The 21,145-nt window shown below is 44.7% G+C and overlaps 5 protein-coding genes across 7 annotated transcripts in view; 1 reads left to right on the top strand and 4 right to left on the bottom strand.

Annotated features, from left to right (window-relative positions):
* Nucleotides 1-542: 542 nt before the first annotated feature.
* On the bottom strand, nucleotides 543-2,075 carry LOC122613999 (protein mono-ADP-ribosyltransferase Parp16). The gene has a single exon (XM_043788448.1). It carries the CDS (start codon nucleotides 1,778-1,780, stop codon nucleotides 704-706), a length of 1,077 nt encoding a protein of 358 aa, XP_043644383.1. The 5' UTR covers nucleotides 1,781-2,075; the 3' UTR covers nucleotides 543-703.
* Nucleotides 2,076-3,068: 993 nt separating this feature from the next.
* On the bottom strand, nucleotides 3,069-4,970 carry LOC122614168. Its single transcript, XM_043788665.1, has 3 exons — nucleotides 4,444-4,970; nucleotides 4,016-4,230; nucleotides 3,069-3,429 (listed from the first exon to the last, which is right to left on the bottom strand). Exons 1-3 carry the CDS (start codon nucleotides 4,949-4,951, stop codon nucleotides 3,322-3,324), a joined length of 831 nt encoding a protein of 276 aa, XP_043644600.1. The 5' UTR covers nucleotides 4,952-4,970; the 3' UTR covers nucleotides 3,069-3,321.
* A 7,525-nt stretch (nucleotides 4,971-12,495) lies between these two features.
* Nucleotides 12,496-14,595, top strand: LOC122613538 (NADP-dependent malic enzyme). Its single transcript, XM_043787752.1, has one exon. The coding sequence runs from the start codon at nucleotides 12,631-12,633 to the stop codon at nucleotides 14,545-14,547; it is 1,917 nt and encodes a 638-aa protein (XP_043643687.1). The 5' UTR covers nucleotides 12,496-12,630; the 3' UTR covers nucleotides 14,548-14,595.
* A 692-nt stretch (nucleotides 14,596-15,287) lies between these two features.
* On the bottom strand, nucleotides 15,288-16,382 carry LOC122614199. Its single transcript, XM_043788721.1, is given in 3 exon segments — nucleotides 15,288-15,472; nucleotides 15,688-15,896; nucleotides 15,899-16,382. Coding segments are annotated over 3 exon segments (717 nt in total). The 5' UTR covers nucleotides 16,272-16,382; the 3' UTR covers nucleotides 15,288-15,337.
* A 2,473-nt stretch (nucleotides 16,383-18,855) lies between these two features.
* Nucleotides 18,856-21,145, bottom strand: part of LOC122612776 (semaphorin-2A) — a 43,972-nt gene continuing 41,682 nt past the window's right edge. For 2 of the 3 annotated variants that reach the window (XM_043786597.1, XM_043786598.1), the window contains exons 12-15: nucleotides 20,830-20,982; nucleotides 20,074-20,182; nucleotides 19,804-19,897; nucleotides 18,856-18,971 (exon numbers count right to left, since the gene is read on the bottom strand). In XM_043786597.1, the coding sequence (XP_043642532.1) occupies nucleotides 19,811-19,897; nucleotides 20,074-20,182; nucleotides 20,830-20,982 (349 nt within the window). In that variant the 3' untranslated portion in view covers nucleotides 18,856-18,971; nucleotides 19,804-19,810. Of the gene's footprint in view, nucleotides 18,972-19,142; nucleotides 19,275-19,803; nucleotides 19,898-20,073; nucleotides 20,183-20,829; nucleotides 20,983-21,145 lie in introns of all 3 variants that reach the window. The other variant, XR_006325645.1, reaches the window with a different exon arrangement.

Genomic DNA, 21,145 nt, shown 5'->3' with positions numbered 1-21,145 from the left:
TCACAGAACGTGCACATAAAGCAAAAGTGCTGGCTAAACTAAGAAAATAATCTATGGAAATGGGAAAATAATGCATTTAATGATAATGCATTTTAATAGTACAAATGTAAACGTTTCCATGAATTTGTAAGCACACCTGTAAATGAAAAACATGGCCATTCCCCCTTTTAATGCACTTCGGCTTTTAAAAGGCATTGTGTTATTTCTCCCAGTGCAAGCCCACTCACACGCAGACACACACACACACACACACACACACACACACACAAATCTGTCTGTGTCCTTGCCACATGCAACGTCTGCTGAAGCTGCTGCTGCTGCTTTTGCTACTGCTGCTGTTGCCCAATGGCCGCAAGGAATTTCACACAATTGCTAGAAAAATTGCAGAAAATTGAAAATGTGCGAGAGCGCATAAATTTTTACTGCGTCACTTGTGAATGCTAAATTGTTGTTATTTATGTGGGCACTGAAAACACCAAGCTTCGCCAGTTTGTCCCTCCCACTCCCTTGAAGCTACGCAAAGGAAGTTCGAATCTCTGAAGTTAAGACACAAATCGATTTCATTTCACACATTACAGATGCCTGTCACTGAGTTCTGTTGCCGCCTCCACTAAAATCTGAAATCACTGAAGTCGGCAACAGAGCTCGGTGGCAGTTCAAGGTCACAGGATGTTGGGCAATAAAAGTTGACGATTATCAATTTTCAAAGGAGACCTCGCTTGAGGACGTGGAAGCCAGTGCGAGCAAACAGGCGAAAGAAGGTGCTTCCGAAGTGAGCCATCGAGGAAACGATCAGCAGGCCAACGCCCAAGGATATGGCTTCATCCTGGTACTTGTCCACCCAGTTGAGCAGTTCTCGAGCGGGCTCCGCCATCAGCTTGATCTGCCTCTCGATTGCGTATTCGTGGCAACTTTGGCCATACAACAGGAGATACGATACCTGCATGGTGCTCGCATCCTTGATGATCACTTCCTTTTTATCGCCGCTCGTTTCATTGTCCTGGAACACGAACTCCACCACCGCGACGCATCGCAGTATCGATCCGCACCGGGAGCCACCCAAGCCAGCCTGTGGCTTACTCCTGGCCAGGGCATCGTTGATATCGCAGGTCAGCTCCAGGTACTTGCCGTTGGCCAGGGAGTTCTGGTTGAGCAGGGCATAGAGCTTCTCCAGCTTGCAGCCGTAGAAGCCCAGGCGCACGGATTCCTTGTTCTCCTGCCGCAAGCGGGCATAGGCCTCCCCCATCTCGTTGCCCTTGCCCGTTCGCACCTCAAAGATCTGGGTGGGCGGACGCTTGGGCGGGGGCATGCCCAGGTGGGCGTACAGCTGCTCGAACTCGCAGGGCCGCAGGGAGCTCAGGGACACGCGATCGGCCTGGTCCACCAAGATGTCCGTTAGCAAACGGACCACATTGGGGGAGCAGTCCTGGTAGTCGCAGTGCATGAGCTGCTGCTGCAGCACCTCCAGTCTGGGCGCATCACCCAGCGTATTGAAAATCATATCGATGGTGCTCCAGTGGCTGGGAAACGGTCTCAGCCGCGTTCTGTAGCGATAACTCCAGGCGGCGGCCATGAAAATCGTCCACAGCGCCTCACAGCCCAGAAAATCATCCTGAAGACGCCGCTGGACGAGATGCAGGTCCCTCAAATGAGGCGTTACCGCTTTCACTGGCAGTCCTATGGAATGGGGCAGCAGGGCCATCAGACGCCGCCAGCTGATCCTTTTCGCTGGCATTTGAGTGGGATATGCCACAGATGTGGCGCCCGAAAGCAGAGTCATTTCCACTGGATTTCCCTGATTTCCCTACCGAGACCAGAATTTGGAAATGGTAGTTCTGCAGAGGGTTTTCGGCAAGCCGTCGGGCATCAATCTAAGCCTCCGAAAATCTCGACAATCGAATGAAGTGTGTCGCTCAGGTCGCAGGTCGGATGATTGCCCCGGACTGGTTGCAGGAGATTGAATTTCGTCCTCGGATGCACTCGGAAAAATAACAAGGGGATTTTGTGCTACACTTTCTTTGGTCGTAAATAATGTTCGGAAAATAAAGTTGTACAGCAAATTTGACAAAAAAGTCTATTTTCTTAGTACTCACTTTGGAGCATGCAAGCGCTAGAACAAATCTTAGAGTTATAAGACCATAAGCAGTTAGTTAACTTCTTAGTTTTTTCTTCGAGTGCATGCATAGTAACAGTTGCCAAGTGTGATTTCTGGATGGGCTTCGGCTGGGTGGCTGGCTGGTTGGTCTGTAATTGATTAATGGAGCCTGATGTCGAATGCCTGATGCCTGCTGTCTGCCGCTTGATGGCTGACGCTCACCTTATGTCGGGGGTGACTTAACCTGGGTCGCCCCGAGACGAGATGGGAACAAACACCACCCACGACCACCATCAACCCCCACTGCCTCAGCAAGCGGAGCAGAGGTGGAATGGTCAAAGTTGCATCATAGCTACGCAGTTAATTGGATACTTTTTCAATACTTTTATCTCCGACAGCAACCCCATTGGCTGGGTGTTTGGGTGCTGGTTTGGTCCTCCACCTGCTGCTGCATGCGTAATTTATTGATATACTCGGGCTAAATTATGAGTCTCCTGGGGAGGCGCGAGAAGGAAATAATTTTTTGTTTTCACAGCTCGACCCGCTCGGCTTCTGCCCCCTCGCCTCGGAAAAGCGGAAAAGCGCGAGGCTGCAGGTGTGGGTCTGTGTGGAAATCAGTTAACCGAAAAAGTTTGCAACTTTTTGCCGTGCTCGCTGCCTGTGAAATCAAAGTTGGAGTTTATTCAAATAAACGCCGACATTAAGAGAGTTGCAACTGTTGCGTTGCGCCGTTGAAGGCGTCTCCTGGCATTCGGCGGCATAAATCAGGGCCAACAGCCGTGGCAACTTTTTTCGCAGATAAACTTTTGACGTCATTTAACCCTCTTGTTTTTTGCCAGCCTTTTTCGGGGATGCCTGCAATGTTATTAATACGCCCAAGTTTCTTTTGCCGTTGTCAATTCCCCCGAGGCGCTTGCCGCTAAATAATTCCACTTCCACTTCCCATCGATTTCCCGCCACCAGGACAAACGAATGTCTTTAAGGGATTCCCCTTCCGTTTATTACACACTAAATGGGGGCTCATTTTCATATGCTCCTGCTGGGCAAAAAGTGGCAAATAAACGGGACACTCAGTGATAAGATAGTTACCACATTGTTAATAAGCAAAATTAGGGTGAAATGATATTTTGAACTTAAAAGTATAAGGCTGATTTCAAATATTGCAGTTAATTCGCCACATTCAACCCACCAGCGAGCTGAAAACAAGCCCGTAAGACTTAAGCAAACTAGAAACTGGAGATGGATAGGTACGACTTCACGGACTCCACAATCCGCTCCACGTAGATTCTGTTGTTGTGCAGGACGAAGAGCAGATTTCGCAGTGGCAGTGAGTTCTGAAATGCAGAAGATGAGACGTGAATCAGTGCGGCGAAATCAATTATCAGAAACACTCTCCATCGGCATCGGAATGGCTGATAAATGTATATGGTTTCGGGGAAGAATGGTATGGGGAAGAATAAATATAAATTGCCTGCTGGCTGTCGATTTGATTTCATAAATATGTGCCTCACGTAGCCCAGCTCAATTGCCAATTAGAAGCGAGGCGAATGGAAAAAAGCACTGGGAAAAGCGGCCGAAAAAGCATTAAAAAAGGGAAAAAAGAAAAGGCGGTGGCACTTGAAAATTCTGTGGCATCAACGGAAGTTGATTTGTATACGGAATCGCATATAAAGGTTGCCCACTTTTAACCTGTACCTTTCCCGGCCAAAACTCAATAAAGCAATCGGGAATTTTTCTCACGTCCCTCTAGGAAATTATTATGGAGCTGGCAGTCGAATGGAATTCCTTTAAACAATTTTCCCCAAACACACGCGTAGCCAGGAGGTTCGAGGAGGTTGGGGGCATCTGGCAAACAAAGCGTGTCCCCTGGCTGAAATACAATTACCACATGGTGGACCCGGGAACCAATTGCCAACTCACCTGCAAGCCGCTCAAAATCTTGGCAAACTTTGGACTGCTAATGCTGTCGACAAATGCGGCGAACTGTTTGTTGCTCTCAAACTCGTCGAAGAATAGGGCGTACAGTTGGTCCTGCGGCAGGATTTCCAGGACCCTCTCCACCATCCCGTGGAGGCCAGTCTGTGCTTCTCCAGCGGCGGAGCTGCCATCTTCGGTGGTTGGGGCTTTGGTTGGTTCTGAAAGCAGCGAAATAGTTATCACTAGATTTCAGACATTATAGCTACTTAAAATGAACAAATGCCTTTGTGACAAATATTATTATATTTTATTGTGAACTTTATGGAATAAAAAGTACACATATTCATATTCTCTTTGGTGGATTTTACGGACATGAATACGCATAATTAAAGGCAACATTTACACAGACAGAAATCAATACTCATACGCACCGTTGGCCGCAGCGGAGGTCAGAATGGCGGGTTTGAACACCCCGGCCACCGAATGCATCACCTTGACCACATCTAGACCATGGACGCCCAGATAGTTGGTGAACTCCAGGACTTCCGGTAGCTGAAGTATTTTCCGCTTGATGTCCGCAAAATCGCTGCTGACGAGGAAGCCATAGGCCCATTGGAAATCCGCATCGTGGTGATAGTAATGGGCGGCTATGGACTGGACTTCTTGCAGTGGAATCAGCGCCACAAAGGCGTTCAAATCGACGGAATTGTTTACCGGATTTGGCTTTTGGCGACTCAAAAATATCAAATCATCGGACGCATTGCCCTGTCCACTTTCGTCACTCTCCTCGCTGGCGGTTCCATCGAGGGTCACGAAGCCAATGCCACTCACATCCGATTCGTCACTACTCGGCCTGATTAGTTCGTCCTGTGGAAAACCCATCGAAAGGGAAATTCCAGTGGCGAAAACGCATAGAACTAACAGCTGACCGCGATCCATACTGCCGATGTGATCTTCTGTGCCGATTCAGAACTTCTGACAGCCTCTTCTCACGGTACCTTTTTGTCCGCGGAATTGTGGAGACTTTGGAGAGCATTTCAGACTCTGACAATCGGATTGTCCGAGCGATTATTTAATTTAATCAGTAACGTTCAGCGAAAACACTCAGTTGTTTGGGGGAATTCACGACCGAGGTGCAGCTAAGTGAGGTCACAACACTCGGAAAATCATATACACAAATTGTGAGTGCGTAAAGATTAAAGTTAATATAACATATATTTGTTTAAAGGATTTAACAGAGATAAGATACAAACATAATTTACTTTTTAGGAAACTTTTTACTAGGTGTACTATTGCTTGCTATTTTTAGAGTGCATCTTAGGGCTTAAGTATATAAAATATTGATTTATATGGCTTATCGCTCGCCTCGAATAGGCCATAAAACACGACTTGGGGCCTAAGCAGTCCTTGAACTCGTAAATTATGGAAGTGGGCGGGTATCCTGTGGGCGGTTTGGACCACTGCACTTCCGCCGATGCAAATCAATGAAACACACACCCCTCCTGGCGGGTATTTGAGTGTGATACTCACACATTGACAGCTGGCGGGAATGTCACCCGGTTAGTCACTGTGTGTGTCACTCAGTCATTCAGTCATTCAGCCAACCAGCCAACCAGCCAGTCAGTCAATCGCTCAGGCGCCCATTCAGGTCTCGTTTCCAGCTCGCTCGCTTGTCAAACTGTGCATAAAATATGTGAATACATGCATATGTGCCCGCACACTCACATGCCGGCTGATGTATTCATTTGCTCATTCAGCAAGTTAAGTAGGAATAAAATTGTCAATTTTCATGTCATTATTTCATGTCGTCGTCGCCGTCGCCATCGCCGTTTGCCGTATGTGTCAACTGTGACACACTCTCCACACTCGTCGCCCTGCGTTTTCAGATATGATTTATTCACTTGGCTTGATTTATTACAACCATCCCAACTGCTGCGGCTGCCCGTAAATTGTTCTGCCTACAAACCAATAATAATTGTATCCATCGTCGTCGACGTCAGGCGGCCGAACTTTAGTTGCACCGCAATTTTTTACATAAATTATTTGACTAAGCCCCCAACTTGATTAAAACTTGGCCCAGACTACCCAGACCACCCAGACTACCCAGACTTCAGACCCGTTCCGTTCCGACTCCACCGTAACGTATGACACTTTATGAATTTGGAGCGCAAAGTTTCGAGGGCTCAAAGTTTGCCGGTGTCGGTTTGTCGCTTTGTCGGCTGGAGCCGTAAACAATTGGCCATGCCAGTTATCTCCTGCACTCCGAGAAATTGCACCTGATTCGATTTAAGTCGCCTGTAATTGCTTAATTAGTTTCGAGCATGTGATCTTGAGATCCACTGAGATAGGAGATATTTACCTTAGCTAGTGCAGAGTTGCAGTGCGTGAGCTCTTGGCTTGAATAAATCCTTAAATCAGTACAATTTATTAGACAAACAAATCATCATTACTAGTTTTAACATTAAGTTTGATTTACTTTTACCGATTTTTTAATGCTTCCTGAAATGCCCACATTCCCTAATGATAAACTGTTTAGCTGGTTTAAATGGTAATTGATTTAAAACGGCTTTGCTAAATGGTAAGTGATGTTTTAAATTTATTAGGCACAGAACGCTTTCCAATTTCCAAAATTAATGCTAATAATATTCGATTGCCATTTTAAAAGCTATAGTATAATGAAGTAAATTGCATATACTCCCGCTGTGGAGTTGGGAGTTTTTGCCAAGTGTGTCGAGCGGAGCGACCGAACTTATAAATTAATTTCGCCCCAACCGGAATACTTCAGCGAGCTCCTGGCATACCTCAGCTGCCATAAAGGTGGCTTCGGCCCAACTTGGCGGCGACTTAATTAACTGCAGTCCGGCAAAGTCAGCGGTACACACGCACCTGGGGCCGACGCAGTGGAAGAGGAAGAGGACGCGAACAAGGACGAGGCTGGGGGATGGGGAATGGGGATGAAGTGCATCCTGGCAGGACGAGGAGGCCAGTTAATTTCATGCTGCCTGGCTTTGGCCCCCACGACGCCATGTGTTTTAAAGTGATTTTCTTGGCCGGGCCGGCGCCTTTTGTTTATGTTGCGGCATAAGAGCGCCGCTTTACCGCAAGTGTCAACATTTATTTCCAACTTAACACTTTTGGCGTAACATGGCGCTTAATCCGCAGCGCCAAGTCGAGCCGCGCCAAGAACTTGACTAATTTTGTGCAAAGTTCAGCATTAACATTACCGCAAATTAGCAAAAGTTTTCGCACAAACAGCCGCAGCGCAGGAAAACAAAAAAAATAAAAATAAACCCGTAGAACAGGGGAGAGTGCTGGAGCAAAGTGGTAAATCCGATTGCAGGGATTGCATGGTGGGAAAAGCAAAGGAAAAGGGAGCCTGCCAAGGGGCTGCAGGGAGCACTTTGAGTTGTGGCATCAGCAGACGTTGCCTGTAGTATCTGGGATGGTTCACTGACTGCCATAAATTAACTTGTCTAGGCCCGATTCCTTGCCGGGCGGCCTGTCCCCAAAACTTCTTGCCAGATTCAGCAGCTGGAGCAGCTCCATTCCTCTTCCTTGTAATCCGCTTCACACTTAATGTTTTCTTTTGCCAGCTTGGTTTCCACTTTTGTTGCACGTCGCAAGAAGTGTTGTTTAATTGGGTGCATGTCTCCGAAATCGAAGCGTCAGCAGATTAGTGAGCTGCTTAAAGCAAGATAGATGCATTCGAAAACCAAAGTAAATAGTAAATGAATCTAACATCCTTCATGTGGCAAGTAAAGTATTTATCAATTATTTCTATTCTGCAAATTAGGTCACAGTGATTTATGCTTATGAAACTATATTGCGCACTTGTAGAACTCATGCATCCTAAATTCCACCACCCATCGCACTAATGGATTTATTTTTGGAGAGAAGGCAACCTTTAATGATTGCCCACATATCTGTGACGTTATTCCGCCACCGTGACGTTTTGATTACGATATTGGTTATTTATAGAGGGACAGATCAATCGATATGCACTTTATGCACGCCGACTTGTCCCCCCGTCAGTTGTCAATCAATATTTCGGTTTTGGCTTTGATTTCCATCTCCTGTCCCGCCGAAGGATGTCAGTAAACCGTAACAAAAACCGAAATTATGTCCTTACACACAGGTCATCGCCGACTGCCGACTGCCGACTGCTGATTGCCTGCGCAACCTTCAATCATTTGGGGTTTTCGCTATTTTTGGGGCTAGTGGTGTATGGATAACTGGGGATGCCCCCCACCCCGTCGTCCAGTTGAGTCCTTCGAACTGAAGAGAGCAGAGTGTTCCGGCGCTTTTGACACGTTTGGCAAATATTTGAGCACGTCTAAAAGCGCGTTTCGGTCTCCGGAGCAGGCAGGCGTTCAATATTTTCCATGACGAGCGCCGCAGCCTCAGATGACCGATTTCCACCGCCCGACCGCTTGACCCCGCCCACTTTTCCAGCGCCACCACGATTTGCCCCCTTGCCCCCATTCCATCGCGTGGCAGTGCGTGCTTTGCCCTTGGCCTGTGGCTTAATTAATTTTCGCTTCCGTTAACAATTTTTATGCGGACTTGGCTCCTTGGAAGCGCTTGGCATGCGCTGATTTCGTGTTTATGGGTCCTTTAATTCGCCACTAATGCGGCTCCGTTTGTGGCGGAATTATTTGCCGGATACATGCGATTAGTTTTGCCCAGATTGCGAATAGTTGGCGCTCTCCATTTTGCAAGCGTGCAACAAGTTAATTACATAATTCAGCCTGCCCACGCTTGCAATCGCTTCTATGTTTTTTTTTTTTGGTTGTGTGCTACCAATATTTATGTCCGGCGGGCGGGCAATGGGACTTCCGATATAAAGCAAATAAACACTAAATTCCGGTTAAATAGGCAACGACACCAGCACGCTGCTGCACCAGAAACTTGGCCAAAAGTGTAGTATATGAAATAAAATTAAATAAAAATGAAAATAGCAAAGGCAAGAGCAAGAGCAGCGGCAGCAGCATCGGAAAAAGAAAGAGGGGACTTAAAAAATAAGCTAAAAGTCTTTTGAAGTTGCCAAAGTAAAAGCAGGGGTAAAAATGGAACGGAGGTTGGCAGAAGCGGGCAAATAGCGCGATATAAAGTTGGGGCTTTTTGGCTTTGACGCACGTAGCTCCCGATTTGAAAGTTTGTCGTGTGTGCTCAGTATACACACATATATATGTTTATATATAAATATATATGTGAACAACAAGGAATCGACAGAAATTCGCAGCACTGCTCGCTGAGCATCGGAGTTTGCTGCATCGCTTTTATTAAGCTTATAAATTTTTTATTTAAGACTTTTCACTTTGAGCTGTTTTGTGCGAGGCCTGGGGTCCAAAGGCAAACAGCAGCAGCAGCAACAGCAACAGCAACAGCAACAGCAGCAACACCGACAGTCATGTGACATTTATTTGAGTGTTGCGCCAGGAGCATTTCAATTTCGCATTTTAGCTAAATGATTTAAGAACCAGACTGGGGCCCACTCCGTTGCGCCATCGCTAACCCGTCCCGTCGAGGCCCATAAATTATCCAAATTGTTAATGCCGAAATTGTGAAATAGTGAAATAGTGAGACACATTCATTAAATGCCCAGGGCGCTGGATAAATGGGAATTTCAATAAAAATGCCAAAATGCCGAAATGCACTGGCCACGACATGCGATGCGAAAACATTTGATAAACTGCAACAATTTCCCCAAGGGCTTACCACTTTTTTCTCCCACTTTTTTTCCCATTTTGTATTTTTTTTTTTGCCAGCTGACTGCCTGTATTAGGTTGGCGAATATTTTAGCTGGAAATGCGACTAAATCCATATGGAGTTTATTTAATTTGATTTGTGGCCTGCTGAAGTTTCCAAAGTAAAAATTTCACCAATTTCGACCATTTCGATAATAAGATGCCGGCCAGTTTATTCGTGTGCACGAACACAGGGAGAAAATGATAGCTAGTTCAATATTGAAGGCTTTAAAATTGATCAAATAATAAATGCTCACACTAACAAGTTAAGGAAATAAATATATCATAATATTATTATTAATATTATTTTATTATTATTATTATTATGATTATTATTATTGCCATCTTTTTAGACAATTTTTAAAGGCCTTAGCCAAAATGCATAACTTATAAACTAAACAACTTTGAAAAGGACTTTAATTTTCTGTTAATTTTAAATTTATTTTCATAGGTATGTTCTTTGTTAATTCATTTGGTAGATAATGTGAAGTAACTATTGTCGCTGTGCATTTCGAGAGCTTGTGGGGCTCTAAAAAAGCGCCACGTGGTGCATATAAATTGCCAGGTTTCGCAACTTTTTCGCAGAGGTGCAAATTACTTTTGTTCTTTTTTGTTTGCTGTCGGCGTATATATAGTATTTGCTCGGCTTCCTTTTTCTATTTGGCTGACAACTGTCAAGCATCGAATTGACCAGAGTTTTTGGCATTGCCTAAGCGTGCGTGTGAATGACCAAAAAGTGGACAGGGATGTGGATGTGGATGTGGACATGGACATGGAAATGGACGCACAAGTATTTATAGCAGGACTATCGCATGCACGAGTACGGGTATGTGTGGTCAAAGGAAATCAATTTCCATATGCAAAACTTTTTTAGTGCACGTACTGGGCGAGAGGGAGCCGAAATCGAATTTTGTCCATAAAATATTCAAATTGTTCTGTATAAACGACGCATAAACATTCTTTGTGCAGGACCAGCACCTGCAGCCCCATTCCTCCACAGTCTCAATACCCATTCCCATTTCGATCCCGCTCGAATCGCATAAATTTTTATGTTCAAATGCCAAAGGCCGTAGGCAGGCGATCGCTTAATGTGTCCCGCGGCAGAAATTCAATTTGTAGCACATCCGTGGCCGAAAACGGAGGGCTAAAAAAGCAAGCCACTGGAACTGCAAATGCGAAAAAAGTGCAAATGTCCGACTGGCCGAAGGAGCAAGGAACCAGGACGAAGGACGCAGGACGAAGCAACAAGGAGCAGAGAGCCAAACAGAACGAAACAAACCAGCAGCAAAAGTATCCCCCGGGAGAGCTGGGAAGAACACAACCTGGCTGCTGTTGCTGCTACTTTGCAATGCGAACGATTGATTGAAAATTGATTTCATTATGAACTTGTGATGCACATTCATCCAACCAACCCAAACCACCCCAAACTCCAGCCCAGCCACATATCCTTCAACACCAGGCGGCTTTCCTTTCCATTCCCACAGAGTTTTGTGCATCTCAGTAGATAATTGGATTTCGGAAGGACCCTAGTCCGTAGTGTGTATTGTGCTTTTCCACTTCCAATTAGTTATGGAATTTTGCTGTATTTAAATTTTTTGTATTCCCCCCAGTTAGTCTTATCGGAATGTGGAAGTGCTAGTGGTGAGGGGAGTGGCGAATGGATGGGTGGCTTCTGGGTGGCTGGACAACCCCAGCCAGATCCAGACATTTTCCCAGGAAATTAAGCCGCTTATGGCCGGGCCATTCGGTTCCTTTTGTTTTTTAATGCTCAGCCATGCTCCCCAGCTCGGTTTCTTTACACCCCCTCTCTACACACCAAAAAATATTACTCGGTTGCCATTCCACTTAAGATTCCGCTGGCCAAGTGCACTTCGGATGGCCACAAATGGCAATGGCTGTGTTGTCTGTCGCGCGTATTTAGCATAAAAGGTGCGGCCAAGACTTTGGCACGGTCTGCGGGCTTTTGATGTTGCCCCAACTCCAACTCCAGCTCCAACTCCACTCCTTGCCTCCCAAAAGCCCTCGACATTGTTGATATTTTGCATCAAAATTCTGACAAACTTGTCCGTCGCGGGGGGGCAGTGACAGGGGTTCCAGATCCGAAGCGGAAGTGGCGACATTTTAGGATGTCACTCCGAGTTTGAGGTCGCCGCAAAGTGCGCAACACAATTTGCATAATGCCCGGTGGGACGGATGGATGTGGCTGCGGATGTGGATGTGAATTTGGATGTGGATGCGGATGTGGATGTGGATGTGGATGTGGATGCGGCGAAGCGCGGGGAATGGAGATGCTGGCTGCGGTCTAGAATTTGGTCTTCGTTTCGGGTTGCTGCACTGGGGGAAAATATAAATTAATTACATTTAAAGTGGTGATTCCATTACGAGCGTGCATTATTCAACTTACCATTTGCTAAGTATGTTGATTGCACTTTATCTGGCTTCAAATAATGCAAATTGCTAGAAAGATAACTATTATCATTATTTACTCTAGAGCTTCATTAAACTCAGCCTTTATATATTTTATGATTATTTTATCTATTTCTATTCATTTCAACAAAATCTTTTAAAATTAAAGATCTATTAAACTGAACTATTTCTTTGGTAATTAAGTCCTGCGTAAAAAATTTCTGGTTTACCTATGATAAGAAGTGCGAAGTTCCAAAGGGATTGGCACAGACTTTGTACACTTCTTGGCTCAGTGTATGCAAATGAGTGGGAGATGAACAAGCAGGCGACCCTATCCTCGTCAGTATTGGTTCAGGTCTTGTTCGGACTGTAATATCCCACACGCAGACACCTCCCCGTTTTGGTTAGAGCCTACATATCCAATAACACATCCCAACCCAAAACATTGTCCTGCCCAAGGACACCATGCAGAAGTCGCCCAGGACGAGTCGCCTGTCGACCGAAAAAAAGAGAAACGAAGAGAAGGAGAAGGGAAAGGGAAAGGCAAAGGCGGAGGTGGAGAAGGAGAAGGACACGAACAAGGAGCTGAAGTGCGTGAGCAACTATGACAAGATCGAGATGCTGGACTACATGCGCCGCTACATGGACACCTTCTGGAAAATGGACACCCGCCTGAGCGGATCCGTGGTCCATGGTCGCTGGATGCTCAACCATTGCAACTACAACAAGGGACTGGCCTTCACGCTGAACGAAAGGCGAGTGCTCTCCATTCACGGACTTCTTCCGGTGGCAGTGCGAACCATCGACGAGCAGTTGGAGATATGCATCAAATTCATGCAGTCATTTACCACCAACTTGCAGCGGTATATGTACCTGACCTATCTGTCGCGTCGAAATAGGCGACTTTTCTACTACCTTCTGCTGTCCAATCCCGACCGCTATGTGCCCATGACGGATGTCTCGGGCTCGTTGGAGCTGCTCAGACTCCACAGAATGATGCACTCGATGGGGCAGGGTCTGTACATTTGCATCAAGGATCTGGGGCACGTTCCCCAAATCTTTGCCAATTGGCCGCACCGCTGTGTTCGCTGCATTCTGGTGAGCAATGGTGCCTCTGTTCTGAGTTTGGGTGACTTGGGTGTGGATGAGATGCCCGTACTGTTCTCGAATATGCACCAGAACGTGGTCTTCGGCGGCATTCATCCGGTTTATTGTTTGACCGTGATGCTGGATGTGGGCACCAACAACGAGGAACTGTTGCAAGATCCCATGTATACGGGCCTGAGGGAGCCACGTGCCTCAGAAGAGCTGTACGACCAGTTGTTCAAGGAGTTCACACTGTCCGTGATACAGCAGTATGGACCACGTGCCCTGATCCTGTGCAAGGACTTCGAGGCCCAGAAGGCCAAGAAGCAGTTGGAGCTGTACCGCGACCGCCAGTGCATCGTGGACGTGGACTTCCAGTGCCTGGCTGCAGTTGCTCTGGCCGGAGTGATTGTGTGCAACCGACTGAAGAGAGTCTTCTTCTCCTCCAACGTATTCCTGTTCTACGGAGCCGAGGCCATCAACATTGGCATGGCTCGACTGTGTATGGTCTTGCTGAAGCGCGAGGGCCTCATCGAAATGAAGGCCAGGGAGAAGATTTGGTTCTTCGATGCCCACGGATTGATAGTAATGGGCAGGAAGGACATACCCGAGGAGCTGCTGGAGTTTGCCAACCCCCGGGAGCCCATCGACGACCTGGTGGAGGCCATTCACCAGTTGAAGCCCAACGTCCTGGTGGGCGGCTCATTGGTGCCGAATACCTTTACCCCCGACGTGCTGCGGGCCATGGAGAAGAGCTCGGATCAGCCTGTGATATTTGCGCTATCGAGACCACTGGAACAAGCCGAGTGCTCGGCGGAGGATGCCTTCTCCTACACCAAGGGCCGTTGCATCTTCATCTCGGGCTCGAAGCTGCCACCGCTGAAGTATGCCAACAAGTGGTATCAGCCGGGGCATTGCACCAGCAGTTATTTGGTGGCTGGGATAAGTTGCGGCGTGATGCTGGCCGGATTCACCACCATTCCGGATGAGGCATTCTGCGTGGCCGCCGAGCGACTGGCCAGTTTGGTGTGGCCCTGTGACCTGGAGAAGCGGAACGTCTATCCGCCGATGAGGAAGATCCAGTGCATCAGCCTGCAGATGGCCGAGGCCATTTTCACGTACGCCTTTGCACGCGGACTGGCCACTTTGTGGCCGCAGCCGGAAAACCCCATGGAATACATCAAGGCCTCGCTGTACAATCCGGAGTACCGAATGAACATCGTTGACGTTTACTGCATGCAAAACCGTAGTGTCGCCACCACGGAATCCCACAAGTACTACACGCTTAATATCTAGGACCTGTACTTACGTGGCGACCATTATTAAATGAACTAAACCAGGGAATGAGCAGAAACCGGAGGGCCGAAAGCCGGGATTATGGGCCAGTAACTGGGGGGCAAATTGCATGGCATATCATGTCTAATAACAGTTGTTTGCCCAGTCTGCATATTGATTTCGATTCGAACCAAAGTCGGAGTACAAGTACGCCAGCGGGCAATTAATTGCATGCAATTTTCATGTGTCAACTCATGCTGTGTGGCTATACTCGTATGTATACGTACGTATACCTACATGGTCTACGGTTGCATGTGTGGGTGGGTGAGTGGGTGAGTGTGTGTTTTGGGGATAGGTTTCAGAATTCTCGGGGGACTGCATTCGAAACTATCGCAGTACGACAATAAAATAATTGAAACAACCACCATGAAATGGCAGGAAACATAGCCACAGCAAAAATGCAGACAAATTAAATTGCTCGTGTGTCTGACTGTGTGTGTGTCTGAGTGTGTGTGTGTCTGAGTGCATGTGTGTGTTTGTGTGTGCGCCTGGCTTTGACAGGTGTGCGTCTGAGCGAAAGCAGCGATATTCCATTCCATTTATCAATACGGAAAATGAAATGCAACCCGGCATTGTGTCGGTTTGCTCTTTGTCATATTGAATTATTTGCTTAGGTTTTTTACTGCACTTTCCGGCTAACGTTTATCAGTTGGCCCTTTGGCATGAACGAAGCGCCCAGCTGGAGTTTTCAAAGCCACATATTTTTGTAAAAGCCAATAGAACTGGACCCAAGTCCCAAGTCGTTTTAGCTTCACCACAAAGTTTTATTGGCCTTAACTACGTTTGGACCCCACGAGAGGACTTCAAAGCCAATGGTCTTCAGATCCTGGGCATCGATGGCGTGTCGCGATAGTTCCTGGACCACGCTCTGTACATTGGTGGTGTTCTGAAATCAGGCCAATTGAGAAAATGTTTAAGGAAAGGAAGCTTTTGCTTAGGATGACCAGGAACTTGCAGCAAGTAAAGATTCTTGAAGCTTATACAAGCAATATCTTAAAGTGTATGCACACACTTTGAAGTAGAAAGCACTTCTTGTGGTAAGAATATGTGTAACCTAACAGGAAAAGGATATTTATATCTTTTACTTTCTTAGTTTCTTACCCATGCTGCCTCGGATTTCGCCTTGAATTCTGCGCTCTTCAGAGCCTGATAGAACTTGGCGAATAAAGCGCTCTTCTGCCGCTTCTCATTGATCAGAGCCACAAATCGATCGCGGGGCAAGTGCGTGAGTATTTCCTGCACGAAACTGGTGAAGGAACTCAACTGCCTGACCTCTGAACCCGATTCAAATAGCACCAGGACAATCTGTCATGATGGGCCGACCTCCGCAGCCTGTTGTATGTGTTATTCCGATGCCAGTACTTTGCCACAGTTCTCTGGGTCGTGTCATTGAGGTGCACAAAGTTAATCAGATCCACAACTTCTGGCAGAGATTCAATGCGCTGCTGCAGCCTCTTGAAATCGGAGCTGCGCAAAAACTTAATGGCTTTGCGAAATCCGGAATCCGTAATCATATGCTCGGCGACCACTTCGTCGATGGTCACTGTCGGAATCAGCTTTTCAAAGTCTTTCAGCTCGGCTATCAGCTCCGGGGAGTATTTGTAGCTCCTTTGATGGCGAAAGTATCCCGAAACCAGCACCAAACTGAGGAGCAGAAATTGGAGCACCAGTCTCAAAGTCCTCATATTTGCAGCTTTTTACTGGTAAATATGTTTTTTTGATGAATGCTACTCGCTCAGCTGTTTGTTTAATACTACTCAATTAAATTGTACATGAGATTAAAATTTGTGTGCGGCATACACATGTTTTGGCACTGCTCTCACTCTTTTAAATTTGAGTTAGCCTACTATAGTGAAGCGCTTGTCGCAGGGATACTAAGTTTTGTTTACTCTCTAATAATAAATAACTATCTATTTTATACTTGCCCTATAAAAGTCTAAACTTTGTTATTTATCCAGAAGTGATTAAATCTCTGAACACCTTTAACAGCTACTTACCGATAAAATCTATATTCGTAGAAGGGTATCCGAAAGCCGACTAGTTGAACAGAATGCTCATTTCAAGACTCTCTTCTTATCGCTGACTTACGCTCTCCAAAACACTGCGTTCGAAACGAAAGTGAATAGAGGTTGTGTTTCATGAGCATTCGAAGTCGAATTCGACTAAGAACAGCTTCCTTTGTTGCCCCCTTTACAGTCGCCTCCCGAAATAAAAGTCCACACCAGTTTCAGTTTTGCTTATTAAAGAATCTTATCACATTTATTTACTGCATTTTACTTTTTATGTGTTTACACCTAATTTGTTTTCATAATTTCTTTCTTTTATTCTGATTTTGTTTGTTCTCCGGAATTAATTCGATAGCTCGTGAATCTGCGTTTGAAATGATTCAAATGGAACCTTGAACTTGGTATATTCGAATGATGGTTAAGCGCAAATCTTCTTTTATTGTATGAATACTTTGTAAAAGTCGTTATCTATTTATGTATATATATATTTACCGCGAATATTTATTTACTTTGTATTAATATTTTTACAGTGAATTTTTCGTTAAGTACTCAATTAATATTTATTTTAATTCTTAATTGCCGCAATGGCAATTGGATTCATATTTTTTCCGTTTTTTTTTTTCAGAGTTTCCATTCAATTTCCTCCTTTGCTTGGTTTTTGTTATATTTTTTACTCAACATCATGTGATTGTCATACAAAACATTTCACATAATCTTTAAATTATTTACAATAATCGTTCAAACAAAAAACACTACTAAACGCAACAAAAAACATTTCATTCATTAAAGTTAGAAGCTCAGAGCATTAGTAGCTTTTAAATATCTGTGGTTTAATAGTTATTTTTCTGTGGTTTCGGCTTAGTTCATTTACAATGGCAATGCCGTTTGCATTGCTAAAATGTTTATTATTTTCCTTTTGTTGTCCTAAGATGAAAACATTAAAAACTTTTGCAGAGAAAATCCTTAGAAAAATATTTAGAGTGTGTGTGTGGGTGAGAATAATGCTTAAGATTTTCGTTCCATTATCCCCCATGTTTTTCCATTTTTCCGTTTTTTTTTATGTTGAACAAACCTATTTTAGATTCGAGCTGAGTGAAGCGTTTGGGTTTTCCTTGATTTTTGCTTTACTATGGCAGTTTTCGCGGATATAAATATGTTTACTAAATGCAACGAGTTTGAGTTTTTCTTTTTTTTTCTGTGAGAATGAATTTCTGCAATATTACTAAAAAAGTACTTGCCACACCAACTTACCTACGCTAAGTACGGGTAAGTAACCATGAGCATGTTGGTCTCAATGCAGTAACTTCATGTGTCTATATTTATTTATAATTACGCATATGCATATATAACTATGTATTGCTTATCGTAAACATTAGGCCAACGCACAATCTATACAAGAGCGAGTTAATGCCGAATAGAGAATCTCAAATCAAAATCGGAGCCGAGTAAAAATCAAAACTAACGCTGGTTCATACTTATCGTCTAAAGCTCTCCTATGTACAAGTCGCCCTAAGCTATGTATGTATATACTTTCATATCCATATAGCCTATCCGTTCATGCTGTGCGTCATTTGTTTTACCGAAACTTTATTTCGGGTTCTATCGGTTTTGGCTATCGTATTAAGTTGGTTCGGTACTTGTCTATGACCTAAACAGGGACTGCTAATCGTGTATATACTCGTATCTTACGCTAGTTTAGTCGAACAAATATGGCTAAGTAATATACAAATTCGTTTAAGATCTTCCCAACCCCAAACCCGAAATGGCCAAGCGACGAGTTGCCGGAAACTGAACCAAATGGAAAACATAATCGAATCGTTGCGCCTCACGAGCTTGGTAAATACATTGCCTTAGGTCAGATTCTCACTTAGGTGGTTGCAGTTCCATCTGTATCCGTATCTGTATCTGTATCTTTTTCCATATCTGTATCTGTATCTGTATCTGTATCCGTATCGTTAGATTACCTTAACCTTAGCTCGAAATAGAAATAGTTTCTTCTGTAGGTGTGTCTTTGTGTGAGTGTAAAACCGTAATTTCCATTTGACTTATGGCAGGATCCTTTTGCTAGTAACTTTTCTCGTTTACTCCATCTTTGTATATCAGTTAGTTAATGTCGAAAATGATCAATCAATTATTCAGTTTGACGCTGACAACATCTCAAAACGAAACGAAAGCATGACCAAAAAACGCATCGAAATTATCAGAAATATTGTCGATTTTAAAAGCTTAAAAATTTCAGTCTTTGTAGTGGTTGTTTTTTTCCTTTTTCCTTTCTATAATCATTTTCTTTACTCATAGTTTTTCCTCAGCTCGACTCTTGTCCCATTTTCATGCTTGTTCTTCACTTGTTTTTCTCGGGTGCTTACTGCTTTTCTGCGCCTGCAATCAAAATAGACCCAAATAAAGCAAATATGTTTAGATATATGAAAAGTGAGATCGGGTGGGCAGTGGTGGCAGTAAAAAAGTAGGAAAAGTCGGGAAAGTAGGGAAAGTAGGGAAAGTAGGGAAAGGAGGTTCGTGTGGGTTGTCTTACATGGGCACTCAACTTACATTTACATTTTAACTAGAAACTTTAGAAGCGAGCAAATATGGTAAGCACGAACACGAAAATGTACAATTTGCGGTGGGCGCTGGCCACGCCCTCCGTCGCCGACGACAAGAACTCAAAGCTGTACAAGTACTCTGGGCAGCGGCAACAACAACAAGTTGTGAGGCGCATCATCAGCAGGAGCAGCGGCCAAAGAAGGGGGGGGCGGGGGATGGACAAAGGACATTTTTGGTTAGATTTCGTCAGGGTCTACTACTGCTAGTACTGCGATACAACTACTGGTTATGCGGGGACAGTTGATGATGGGTGGGTGTACTGCGAAAAGCACTCCTAAAATCATGAATTTTATACTGACATTTTAGTCCATTTCTACAATTGGCATATAAATATTATTTCTTAGCATATTTAATAAGGAATCGATTTGAAATGCTTCCATAAAGTGCATTAAAGTATGCAGTGTGCTTTTAAAGCCTTAATTTCATCTCGAAATAAATGAACAATTTCGTCATTGATTTTTTGCCTTTACTTTCTACTTTTAGCTTTCAGCTAATAATAACTTATTCATGATTTTGGAAGGTTGTTTGCAGTGCTCTGATTATGCAGGGACCAAAGATAGCATGTGTTGTCCTATTTTCTGATTTTCTGCCACTCAAGGATACTCACTTCTGGGTCAGACCAAAGCATCGTTGCTGAACACATCATTCACATGCTTGCCATTGCTGCTGATTGGTCCTGTTTTGTCCTTGAGGCCGCATTGCTAATAAGTGAAAAAGAGAGGGAGGTAAAACACTTAGATCTCTGCCAGCGAATTACAAAATAATTAAAACTCAAAAGGCACCCCCGCACCTGACGCCCAAAAATTAATTAAAACAATTAACGGCAGCTGGCGCCCAGGCCAAACCCAAATACTCGTATAATTCCCAGGATACACACCTCCTGCTTGGCCTGCCACTGCTTCATGGCCGATTTGTATTTCTCGAACTCGTTGCACCAGTGCGAGTAGATTTTCTGGTAGTCCTGCTTCTGCGACGGCGGCGAGCATCTGAATGGGAGAAGCGAACAATAAGTGTCTGACATTTCGCGGAAATTAGGCTTCGCGGGGTGGGTAATCACGTGTCGGCTGGGCTGCCAAGTCGGAGATTTTCCTTTTCTACAATAGCTTTATTCTAATATTAATGTAATGTAATGTAATGAAACAACTTCTTGGAAGATGGCGTCTATATTCTGACTCTATTAAGACAGTGCTTGAGCAACAAAACAGCTAGGTTTATTACATGAAAATAGGGCTAATTTATAATTGCCTGTATGCCATTTAAAACGCTCACATTTATACGAGTATAGATGGAAGTAAGATTGAACTATGATTCGAGCTTGGCCTTATTCAGCTAACTTCTTCTAATATCTTATTCATCTAGCTTCTATAAATACCTCCTAGAACTCTTCTCATTTGTAATTAGCTACAAAATCAAAGGTTTTTATTACGATGTCTATAATAAGTATAGAAACATAGTATCATTTTCTGTTATATATAATAGTTTTATTACATTTATAATAATCTTTGATATAAGCTAGCACTGTTCTATGGGAACTCATGAATTTATTAGCTATCTAAATGTATTTTTTGATTGGCTTTTCCAAGCCCAGTCGGCAGCACTGGCCACCTCACTCGTCATCCTCGAGCTGACTCACCTGTGGGCGTCCACGGTGACGCCGTAGCTGCAGAGCAGGGTGCCGTCCAAGTAGCTGTCGTACCGCCCGCCGTCGCCCTCGTTCACCGCCAGGAGCACCAGGCCGCCCTCGTTGGTGTCGATGTATTTGGTGGGTGTGTAGCGTACCTCGTAGCTGCCACAGAGAGAGATGGGAGATGGGAGAGATAGGGACAGATGTAGAGAGATGGCTTTTCAGATGGCTGCTGCTGCGATAGCGCTGGGGATTTTCCAATTTCTATTCGCATTGACGACGCACAATAAAAATCAATATAAAGTGTGTGCGCGAGACACACAGA

Source organism: Drosophila teissieri, chromosome 2R (assembly GCF_016746235.2).
Source record: "Drosophila teissieri strain GT53w chromosome 2R, Prin_Dtei_1.1, whole genome shotgun sequence".
In the NCBI taxonomy this organism is placed as follows: domain Eukaryota; kingdom Metazoa; phylum Arthropoda; class Insecta; order Diptera; family Drosophilidae; genus Drosophila; species Drosophila teissieri.
The sequence above is the reverse complement of the archived record's forward strand: the minus strand, read 5'-3'. Positions and strand labels throughout refer to the sequence as shown.